Source organism: Pelodiscus sinensis, chromosome 29 (assembly GCF_049634645.1).
Source record: "Pelodiscus sinensis isolate JC-2024 chromosome 29, ASM4963464v1, whole genome shotgun sequence".
NCBI lineage: Eukaryota > Metazoa > Chordata > Testudines > Trionychidae > Pelodiscus > Pelodiscus sinensis.
In genome coordinates, this window is record NC_134739.1 from 4,054,188 (window position 1) to 4,065,997 (window position 11,810).

Genomic DNA, 11,810 nt, shown 5'->3' on the forward strand with positions numbered 1-11,810 from the left:
ATCTCAGCTTTTGTGCATTTTATTTCTAGCCTTCAGAATTGTGAAGGAGGACTTGGAAATGTGAGCTGAAGCAGCATATCAGCCTGACTGTGCAGAAACCCAAACCCATCACCCTAAAAGGGCTGGGGGGTGACTCTGAGTGTGACTGAAGCTGTGACATTTGCCTGACTCTGCAGAAAAACGGAACCAATGGCTCTGAAAGGAAGAACTGACCTGTTTCTTCAATACAGTGAGGACTACCTGAGTCTGCAGGCAAGTTCTAGTAGAGGGAGGAGCAGCAGCACTGGCTGATGTCATCAGCTCCCAAGGTCTTTGCTTTGTCACTCCTTCCCTGTCGACCCCCATCCATGCTCTCCTTTATTCCTGTCTTTCCAGCTTCTCCCCCTTCTGTCTCAGCTTAAATATGGCAAAACTTGAACTTCTCATCTTTTCTCATGAATAGTCTCCTCTGCTCGATTTCTTTGGGGCTGTGTCTAGACTCAAGTAGGCTTTTTCCGAAAAAACTTCACCTGCGTCTAGACTGCAGCTGTGTTCTTTCGAAATTAAATCGAAAGAACGCGGCTTTTCTTTCGACAGTGGTAAACCTCATTTTACAAGGAAGAACGACTTTTTTCGAAAGTGCTCTTTCGAAAAAAGGCGTTCTTGAATGGAAACAGGGGTTTTTCAAAAGAGAGCATCCAGACTGCCTTTCGAAAAAGCGGCTTGCTTTTTCGAAAGTTCCGCTTGCAGTCTAGACGCTCTTTTTCGAAAGAGGCTTTTTCAAAAGTATCTTTCGAAAAAGCCTCTTTCGAAAGAGGCTTGCAGTCTAGACATAGCCTGGGTGTGTCTACCTGAAAACCTCGTTTATGGCAAGCTGGGGTGTGAAACTACTGCACACTAGCCTGCCATGCCTAAGTGCCCCTGTAGCCCCCTTCATTAAATGTTTCCTCGTGAACTTTAATCTACCCCCATTTTAAAGCAGGATAGATTAAAGAGCCCTACAGAAAGTTTAGTGCATAGTGGCGAGGTCTGCACGGACATTTAATGCACACACAGTAGGGCAGGGTACATATACCTTGAGCTTGCTATGAACTAGGTGTTAGACAAGCCCTTACCTATTGTTCACAACTCTACCGCCCCCTGGCCATGTGAGCTCACATCTGGGAGATACCTTTGAACTCTCCCCTCACCACCTTAGTTATTTCCTGACTCGGTTCTTTCTTGCACTGGGACAACTGTAACCTCCTCCTTTCAGTCTTCCCCCGTCTATCAGCGCCACCTCTGCCTCCTCCAGAGACTGCGCTCACCAGCTCATGGGCATCCCCCTCCCCACCCTTGCCAGCCCCTGGGGGAGCAGAAGGGATAGAGACACCCTGCTGTGTAACATCTGGACACCAGTGGTAGCATAGCACCAGAGCTAGCTCCCTGTGTTCCCAGAAGGAGGATGAAAGAGGAGACTGCAGACCCAAGCACAGCAGAATGCTGGGGAAGATGGGCAATCACACAATCTCCCCCTCCGGGAGCTCGCCAAGAGGACAACTTAGAACCGGATCTTGTCCCACTGCCAGGGTCCATGGGCAACTCAACAGAACCTCCTGGCCAATGGAGTGGCTGTTTTCAGTCACAAGATCCCAGACCTCTGCCCATTGTTGGATGCCGTCTGTAAAATGGTTTATTGTTGCCTCCAGTCCATGCGTAGGCTGCGGTCAGACCGAATGGATCCAAGGAAGCCCAAAGTGGACACCAACGTTTCCTCAGCCACCTTCACCCGACATGGAAGGTTAGAGCTATAGAAAGGTTGCCAGCACCAAGAGGTTGGTTCTTCATCAGGGGCCTGGCCACAACTCATTGGGGGGAAGCTGGCACTTTGCCATCTTTACAGAAGTGGTTATCAAACTTTTTGGCCCATGGCCCACCTGGCTCAATGGAAATCTTTCTGCAGAACACCAGTTGCTAAAGGAGACTCACCATTAATGACATAACTACTCCCAAGTTATTTTGATAGTGCTGCAGCTAGGGAGAATGGTTTAATGTAAATTATTAAACAGATTAAGTGTTTTAATTTTCTCATGTTCGTTTATCAAACTTCATTTTAAATAAAGTAAAATATTCGTTTATGTACAACACAAAAGGTTTCAATGTTTTCTTTATTTATGGCGGGGTGGAGAACCTTTTCGGATGTGGGGCCACTGACCCACAGAAAGATCAGTCAGGGACCACACAAGTGAGAAGCAAAAACACACCTCCAAAACCCCCCAACCCTCAATGATGTGTCCCCAACTGAGACACCTCACTCCTCTGGTGCTCCGGCCCTAAGGGGCGAGGGGAAGGGACAGGGAAGACTGAAGTTCAGGGCTTCTCTAGGCCAGATTTACTCTTCTGGGTTCCAGAGTTAGTGGATTTTTGGACTCCCTTAGGCTCTAGAGTGGGGACAAAAATGAGGGGTTCAGTGTGTGGGACAGGGCTGCCAGCGAGTGGGATAGGGATGGGGTACAGGATCTAGGAGGGAGTAGAGCATCTGGCTAGGCAGAGGGACCATTAGCAAAGGAGGGTGCAGTGTGTGGCCAGGAGGGAGGGTGCAAGGAGCATGGTGGGGGTAGGTGTCTGGCTGGGGAGCATGGGAGGGTGCAGGAGCAGGCTGAGGGTAGGGTGTCTGGCCAGGAGGAAGGGTGCAAGAGATGGCTTGGGGTAGGGTGTCTGGCCAGGAGGAAGGGTTCAGGAGCAGACTGAGGGTAGGGTATCCGGCCGGGGGCAGGGAGATCGGGGCAGGGGATGCCTGGGGATAAAGCTGGGGGGCAGAGTGGCTGAGGGGATCCAGGGAGATGGGGGGCAGGGTGTTCCTGGGAAGAGGGCTGGGGTCAGGATGTCTGACGGTTCAGGGAAATGCAAAACCCGGAAGGGCCCAGAGCCCCCACCTGCATCCTGCATGTATGGGCTTGTGGCAGGCCCCTCTCTCCTGACCTCTTAAGTCCAAGGCCCTCCGGCCTGAGTCCAAAACATGCTTTAAGTCTGGTAGCGGGGACGCACCCCCAGGTAGGGGGATCTGAACCCATCCTACTCCACTGGGTCCCAGCCCAGGGCCCTGTGAGCGACCGGATAGCAGGTCACTCCCTCGGCGGGGCAATCTGGCCGAAACGCGCTGAGGTTCTTGGGGACGGAGAGGCGGTTCCCGCTCCTGCCAGGGCCGGCGTCTCCTCGGCGGGTAGTCCCTGGGTTGCACCAGCTCGCCTCCGTGTCCCCTCCAGCCTCTCCTGGAGTCTCTGGTGACAGCTGTACGGGAGTCCCCTTCACCGGTCCTTCTCCTCCGGCTGTCTTCCCCGACTGAGTCCTTCCCCAGGCTTTTATGGTGGAGCTACAGCCCGGGCATGCTCAGTAGGGCTGCAGGGGAGGGGCCTCTGCAGGCAGGTAACCCTGGCTGGGCCCTGCAGGCTCAGTGTGGGGCTGCCTCGCCCCGTCACAGGGCTCCTCAACCCAGCGCTGCCTCTTCCCACCGCCATTGGGTGTGCCGGGGAAGAGCAAGGCCCCCAGCTGCTCGCTCTCCATGAGAGCCTGTGGGAGCAACTGAGGGAAGCACCACCATTACCAAGGTGACCACAAGCTCAGTGGGACCTGGGTGAGGTAGACAACCATGGAGCTGGGCGAGGTGACTCTCCTCTACCTGTAGCTCTGCAGCCTGCGCAGGGCGGGGAGGGGGAGGGGGAGATTTTGGTTTCTTTTTCCACTTCTCAGTTGGATCAAAATGGTTTTGATCTTCCCAGAAACAAACATTTTCTAACCTTTCAAAACTGCCAATAAACAGAAAAATCCATTATTTGTTTCACTCACTCGATGACCCATAAAGCACTAAGGGAATATCTACACAGCAAAGAAAAAGCCATAGCACCAAGTCTCAGACCACAGGTCAGTTGCCTCAGCTCAGTCAGCTGAGGGGCTAAAAATATCAGTGTAGCCATTTCCACTGGGGCTGGTGTCCCAGCTCTGAGACACTCCTGCTCCAAATGGAACGAGGTGTACCGGTAGTTCGAATTAGAGATCCGAATTCAAACTATCTACTCCGTGCCGCGTGTAGCCACGGGCATGGAGTTCGGACTAAGGGGGATTTAAAAATGGTGGCGCCTGGGAAGATGCAAATGAAGCCCAGGATATTTAAATCCCGGGCTTCATTTGCAACTCCGGTTGCCCTCATTTGCCTACCTAGCTCGAACTACCGAGCTAGTGTAGACATACCCCTAGAGCTTAGTGTAGGAGTCTCTACCGCTTGAACTAAAAGCCAACTAGCTCTCATCTTAGGCTGTAGGCTCCCTTGTTCTTATCTCTCACTGTAAGTGGTCTAACCATACTAGGTGTAAACTTAAAAAACAACAAATGGTCTGGTAGCACTTTATAGACTAACAAAACATGTAGATGGTATCGTGAGCTTCTTGGGCACAGCCCACTTCTTCAGATGTTTGGATCTGTGCGAGTTTCTTGTGAAGTTGAAACAAAAAACAGGACTATGTAGCACTTTACAGACTAACAAGATGGTTTATTAGATGATGAGCTTTCGTGGGCCAGACCCACCCTTGTGAAGTTGATGGATTTCCACTACATACAGCTAAATGCAGTGCCTTGCATGTTTAGAAACTTCAAAGGGTAGCTGATTTAGACTGTACAGGATGAACTTTTAAAACAACAAACAGTCCAGTCGCACTTTTTAGACTAACAAAACACACAGACGATATCATGAGCTTTCGTGGGCACAGCCTACTTCTCCAGATGTGGTGTAACATATTTCCCCTAACTGAGGACACACATCCCAAGAGCTTCAGAGACCCCTGTTGGGATCCCAGATGAGCCCCCACTTGTAACTGCCACCGGGCAGAGAAATTGAACCTAGTCCCTCTGGAGTTTAGTGTAGAAGCCTCTACTGCTTGAGTGAAAAGCTAGCTGCTTTTCTTTGCAGCAAAGACTTACCGGAAGTGGCCTGGGCCCATACTATTTGAGATCACTGAAGTATCTCTATGTCAACAAACAGGGATGTCCGAGCAGAAAGATGGAATGGTTGGGGGACAGGGCCGTCCTTAGGATTTATGGTGCCCTAGGTGGGATTATTAAACTGGCACCCCTATGCCTGACTTGCTCTTAGCAACACAAACATAAACTTACGGTATTGGTGCCCCAAAAATACGGGTGCCCCAGGCAACTGCCTATTCTGCCTATGGCTAAGGACGGCCCTGTTGGGAGAGCATTCTCTGCAAGGGCTCTGGGACTCAGGAATTTGCTTGGTCTGAAATAGCCCAAATCTTGGTGACTTTCCAGGCATGCTGCAAAAGACAGGTCTTTGAGAAGACTTTTGGAGATGGGTAAGGGGTTGCTTTCCACCAGTGAGGGGCGGAAGAGAATTCTGTAGGTGGTGGCTCATGAGCTTCCTGTTGAAATAATCACGTTAATGCTACTGGGATTCTATTGAATTGTGTGTCAGCACGCCAAGAGTCTTGAACTGGTGTCTTTGTTGTCATCTTAAATCCAAATAGATTAATTAAAAATAAATAGTTTTTACTAGCCATGCTGGTCACATGGTCCCATTCACAGGTTGCAGGCTGTAGCTTAGCAGCTGCATTGCCCCCAGTAAATATGCAAGTATAGCAATCAGCGAGTATTTAATTAACCATAATTAGCAGCTCATTAGTTGTAAATGAAATCCTTATCCTGGGCCCTCCTATTGATCAATGATGCAGTTTTCTGGTAGTTTTTGCTGTTTGAACTGAAGAGTCAAAGGCATCTCAGTTCCAGCCTCTCAGGGCTCTGACTCCCCTGGCCAGGCTCATGTTAATGCTAATTTTTTCCATCTTTTGCTTGGAGATATTTGGTAATTGGCATTGCGGGAGTTATATTTTAAATTGTGTCCGCAGTGCTGTGTGTGTGAGTGTCTGAAACGTGCTCAGCACCACAAATCTTTCATTTTTTGAGCACTTGGGGTACTGTATTTTTAATTGTCATGTTGTTACTTTAATCATTTCAACTTCCGGACGACAATGCCAACAGGGGCTGAAGTTTGGATTAAACCCAATATACTGATCAGGTCATTTCTGATATCCACAGAATAGCAAGTTTCATTTTACTGGCAACTGTCTTGCCACTAGGGCTGTGTCTAGACTGCAGGCTTCTTTCGAAAGAGGCTCTTTCGAAAGCATCTTTCGAAAGAGCCTCTTTCGAAAGATCGCGTCTAGACTGCAGGCGGATCTTTCGATAGAGGAAATCCGCTTTTTCGAAAGAGAGCACCCAGCGAGTCTGGATGCTCTCTTTCGAAGACGGCCTCTTTACATTGAAGAACGCCTTCCTTCGAAAGAGGAACTTTCGAAGGAAGGCGTTCTTCCTCGTGAAACGAGGTTTACCGCCATCGAAAGAAAAGCCGCGTTCTTTCGAAATAATTTCGAAAGAACGCGGCTTGAGTCTGGATGCAGGGGAAGTTCTTTCGAAAAAAGGGTACTTTTTTCGAAAGAACCCCTGAGTGTGGACACGGCCTAGCTGAGGAAAAAAATCTCTTCCAAACAAGCTTTGTGCTAGTGATTTACATTTCCTTCTTTCTTTTCCTACAGTAAAAATAACAGTGAACGTCCTCTGGAATCACATGAGCCTGTCGTAAATCTAGTACATATGTATGTGAGCCATGTCCTCTTGGTGCGGAGTGCTGTCCCCCCTAGCAGTGGCTGAGCCTTGGCTAAGAAAAGAAAGAGGAAGGGGCATGAAATCATCTCAGAGGACTCATCCAAACATTTGCACAGCTCAGAGGCAGGTGCTGCTCAGGGTTAACAACTTGCCCCCAAGCAGGAGCTTTCATGAGGTGTTATCCTGCTTCCAGTCACACAAACGGTTGGAAAGAGAGCTCTGAAATGACAGGGTTGGGTGCTGGGATGAATCTCCCTCTCTCTGCAACAAAAAACAGGACTATGTAGCACTTTAAAGACTAACAAGGTGGTTTATTAGGTGATGAGCTTTCGTGGGCCAGACCCACTTCCTCAGATCAAATAGTGGAAGAAAATGTTCTTCCACTATTTGATCTGAGGAAGTGGGTCTGGCCCACGAAAGCTCATCACCTATTAAACCATCTTGTTAGTCTTTAAAGTGCTACATAGTCCTGTTTTTTGTTTCAGCTAGACCAGACTAACACCGCTACATCTCTATCAGTATTCCTCTCTCTGCAGTGCTGCCAGCTCTCATTATTTCCTCATGAATCTCCCGAGAATTGGATTTTTTTCTTAAAGCACCAGCTCCTGGAGTCATTCGAGAATGCCATTTTTAAATGGCAGTCAGTTTGTAGCCCTCTTGGTTTCAGAGGAAAGCTTGAACAGTGTGATCCACCCCCCAACTCAAAAAGCAGAAGGTGAATAAAAAATGCTGGGACCCTCAGGGTATGTCTAGTCTATATCCTTCTGTCGCCTTATGTACAAGGCATAAGGGATCTGTCGTCAAAAGCTTTAGTGAGCGACAGATCCGTGTCTAGACTGCCGCTTTTCGTTGCCAAAGCTCCGTGGCAACAAAAAGCCGTGGCCATTTTTATGCTAATGATATTTAAATCCCCGCTTCATTAGCAATTCCGGTATGCCTAATTTACATCCCTCTGTCGCCAGAGGGATGTAGTCTAGACATACCCTCAGGCACACAGCTGTCAGGGTTTAAAGCGCATTCCCTGTGGCTCTCTGCTCGGCAAGGAGGGGGAGGCTCCATGTAATCTCCCTGCCCCCAGCCCAATCCTCAGTTTGTATTGGCTGGAAACAACCACCCAATAGGACCTAACCCCAGCCAATGTCTCGAAACAACCAGCCAATAAGAGCTGAGAGATTGGCCTAGAGGAAGGGGCAGCGCAAGCCTCTTCCCACTCCTGGAACTGAGAGATACATGGAAGGGGGAGCATTCAGTTTAAAGTGATCTGGGGCTGCAGCAGAAAGGGGGCTCTGCCTTGAGGGTGCTGCAGGGCTGCTGGCCGGGAGCTGCTTAGATAAGCATCGCTCAGACAGACCCTGCCTCTGACACCTCAGCCCCTCCTGCACCCCAACGCCCTCCCCCAGGTCACCATCCAAACCCTCTGTACCCCCTGCCCCAAGTCACAAATCCCTTCCAGACCCTGTACCCCCTCCTACACACCTCCCTCAGGCCAGAATCATCTCTTGCACCCCAACATCCTCCCAGACCCTCCACCCCAATCCCCTGCCCCAAGTCACCACCCAAGCCCTTTGCCGTCTGCACCCCCTTTTCCCCTTCTCCCGCATCACAATTCCCTCTCAAACTTTGCACCTCCTCCTACAGCCCCTCCCCAGGCCAGAATCCTATCCTGCACCCATACTCCCTCCCTTACCTTACACCCCAATATCCTGACCCAGGTCACAACCCCCTCATAGAATCCAAGGGCTGGAAGAGACCTCAGAAGGTCATCAAGTCCTGTGCCCTGCCCAAAGCAGGACCAACCCCAACTGAATCATCCCTACCAGAGTTTTGTCAAGCCAAGAATTAAAAACCTCTAGGGATGGAGATTTCACCACGGCCCTAGATAACCCATCCCAGCGCTTCACCACCCTCCTAGGGAAATAGTTTTTCCTAATATCCAACCTAGATCTCCCCCACTGTAACTTGAAACCATTGCTCCTTGTTCTGCCATCCATTACCACTGAGAACAGCCTCTCTCCATCCTCTTTGGAACCTCCCTTCAGGAAGTTGAAGGCTGCTCTCAAATCCCCCCTCACTCTTCTCTTCTGTAGACTAAACAAACGCAACTCCCTCAGGGTATGTCTACACTAGAAAGTTAGTTCGAACTAACTTTCCTAGGCGCTACACTAGCGCTCCGTTAGTTCGAACTTAATTCGAACTAACGGAGCGCTTAGTTCGAACTAGGTAAACCTCATTTTACGAGGACTAACGCCTAGTTCGAACTAGCTAGTTCGAACTAAGGGCTGTGTAGCCCTTTAGTTCGAACTAGTGGGAGGCTAAGGCTTCCCAGGTTTCCCTGGTGGCCACTCTGGCCAACACCAGGGAAACTCTATTGCCCCCCTCCCGGCCCCGGAGCCCTTAAAGGGCCACGGGCTGGCTACTCACTTTGTGCCAGTTGCAAGGCTGCAAGCACCCGTGCCTGCACAGCCTGCACCTGCCACACGATGAGCCAGCCATCCGAGGGCTCCCAGCCCTCCACTGCTCCCCAGGACCAGCCTGGCGGCTCCCGGGAGCCTGCCCGGGGGCGCAAAAGGCGGGCGCCCGCCTGGTCAAGTGCGGAGATCGTGGACCTCATCGAGGTTTGGGGGGAAGCCTCCAATGTCCACGATCTCCGCACTAGCCACCAGAACGCGGCCGTCTATGGACGCATGGCTGCCAGCCTGGCCGCCAGGGGCCACCAGCGCAGCCGGGAGCAGGTGCGCTGCAAAATAAAGGACTTGCGGCAGTCCTACTCCCGGGCTTGCCTGCCAGGGGCCGACCCGGAGGCCTGCCCCCACTTCCATGCCCTGGACCGCATCCTGGGGCCTCATGCCGTGCCTGCCCCCCGGGACGTGATTGACCCCGGGGCAGAGGGACCGCTCCTGGAGACAGAGGAGGAGGAAGAGGGCTCTGAGAGCCAGGAGCCTGCCGCCAGCCTGCCCAGGACCCGGGACCCCCGAGGCACGCCACAGAGCCGCTCGCCTGCATCGTCAGAGGCCGGGGAGGCGTCCACCTGTGAGTACCCTCGTGTTCCCCTTATGTGTACGGGGGGCTGGGGCAAGAGGGAGCCCCGGGACCGTGCGCCTGGGCCTTGCCCACCACGGAGCAGCAGCTGGGGATCCTGCAGGGGCCCTGGCCTCGCAGAGGGGAGCTGGGTTTCACACACCTGGGCCCCTGGGGAAATTGACCGCTGGTCTTCTTGCACCACAGCTGCAGCACCTGGGCCTGCAGGGCGCACCACACCGCCTGCAGCAGCCGCCCGCGCCCGGGCAAGCAGGACAGCCAGGAACCAGGAGGACTACCAGAGGCAGCATCTCTGGTTCCTGGACCGACAGCTCCGTCTCCAGGACCACTGGGTCCAGGAGGACCTCAGGCTGCGCCGGAGGAGTCTGGAGGCCCTGGAGGAGCAGGGCCGTGCCCTGCGAGGCCACCTCCAGAGCCTGCTGGACCGCTTTCCATTTCCTCCTCCCTCTGCTCCCCCTCTTGCTCCCCCTCTTGCTCCCCCTGCTCCTCCTGCTTCCGCTCCTGCTTCCGCTCCTGCTTCCTCCACACCCCCTGTCCCCTCTGCCCCCCCCTCCACAACCATTCCCCACCGACGCCCCCGGACCCGCAGTGTGGCGAGACGGGAGAGGCAGCCGGACTCCCACCCCTGAGCTTTCCTTTCCCTTCCTCCCTTCCCTCCCCTCCCCTTCCAGCTCCCTCGTCCCAGGTTTCCCCCTCCCTCCCCCCACCCCAGTTCTGTGAAATAAACAGACGTTTTTGTTTGAAAAACAGGTGTCTTTATTTGACAGTAGGTAGGGAAGTGAAAGGGGAAGGGGGGGGGTAGGGTGGAAGAAGGCCCCAGTGGGGCATGCAGGGAGAGGTCAGTCCTCCTCCTCCTCCACCTGGAAGCTCTCCTGCAGGGCTTCCCGGATCCGGATGGCGCCCCTGCTGGGCTTCCCGGACGGCGGCGGTGCGGGGCTGACCGTAGTGTCCAGCCATGCGGTCAGCCTCAGCCATCGAGGCTGGCAGGAAAGCCTCCCCCTTCCGCTCACACAAATTGTGGAGCACACAACATGCCGCCACCATGGGAGGGATGTTGTGCTCGGCCAGGTCCAGACGGGTGAGGAGGCATCGAAAGCGGGCTTTCAGTCGCCCGAAGGCCCCCTCCACCACGATGCGGGCCCTGGTGAGCCTGGCATTGAAGGCCTGGCGGGAGGGATTGAGGTGCCCCGTGTAGGGCTTCATGAGCCAGGGCTGCAGTGGGTAGGCGGCATCCCACACCAGGCAGACGGGCATGTCCACGTCCCCAACCCTGATGTGGCGGTCGGGGAAGAAGGTCCCGTCCTGCAGCCGCTGGCACACGGAGGAGTTCCGGTACACCCGTGCGTCGTGTGCTTTGCCGGACCAGCCCACATTTATGTCCGTGAACTGTCCCCGGTGGTCACACACGGCCTGCAGGATGACGGAGAAGTACCCCTTGCGGTTCACGTAACGGGACGCCTGGTGTTCCGGGGCACGGATGGGGATGTGCGTCCCGTCGATGGCCCCCCCACAGTTGGGGAAGCCGAGGGCGCCGAATCCCCGGATGACGGCGTCCGGGTCGGCGAGGCGGACCACCCTGCAGAGCAGCACCCGGTTGATGGCCTTGACCACCTGCGGAGAGAGACACAGCAAAGCGCCAATCAGTGGGGCGCCCGGGTGGCTGAGAGCATGCGTGTCCTGGGAGTGCCCCGCGCCCCACTCCCGGAAGCAACCCCCCTGGCGGCGTGTAGTACGGCCGGGACAGCCCGACCCCTCCGGTGAGGAGCGCTTTCGCCTCCTCCCGCCCCCCCTTTGTCCCTGGGGCGGCCCATCCCTTCCTCGCAGTCCCCCTCCCCCCCGGCTCGGTGGCCGACGAGCGCCGTACCTGCATGAGCACCGCTCCAATGGTGGATCTCCCCACGCCGAATTGGTTCCCGACGGATCGGTAGCTGTCTGGCGTGGAGAGCTTCCATAGGGCGATGGCCACCCGCTTCTGGAGGGGGATGGCGGGTCTCATGCGAGTGTCCCTTCTGTGCAGGGCAGGGGCGAGCCACTCGCAGAGCTCCAGGAAGGTGTCCCTCCTCATCCTAAAGTTCTGGGTCCACTGTCGGTCGTCCCAGCGCTCCAGGACGATGCGGTCCCACCAGTCGCTGCTGGTGTCCAGA

General features: G+C 54.0%; 1 protein-coding gene across 1 annotated transcript; it reads left to right on the top strand.

The window, feature by feature from the left end:
* Positions 1-8,733: 8,733 nt before the first annotated feature.
* On the top strand, positions 8,734-10,342 carry LOC142821020 (uncharacterized). Its single transcript, XM_075911532.1, has 2 exons — positions 8,734-9,657; positions 9,853-10,342. The coding sequence occupies exons 1-2, from the start codon at positions 9,108-9,110 to the stop codon at positions 10,293-10,295; spliced, it is 993 nt and encodes a 330-aa protein (XP_075767647.1). The 5' UTR covers positions 8,734-9,107; the 3' UTR covers positions 10,296-10,342.
* The last annotated feature ends 1,468 nt before the right edge of the window (positions 10,343-11,810 follow it).

Excerpts from the sequence above, each read along its gene's own strand:
- LOC142821020 (XM_075911532.1), top strand. The coding sequence starts at position 9,108 with ATGAGCCAGCCATCCGAGGGCTCCCAGCCCTCCACTGCTCCCCAGGAC. Across the intron at positions 9,658-9,852 it reads GGCCGGGGAGGCGTCCACCT|CTGCAGCACCTGGGCCTGCA; the intron begins GTGAGTACCCTC and ends CTTGCACCACAG.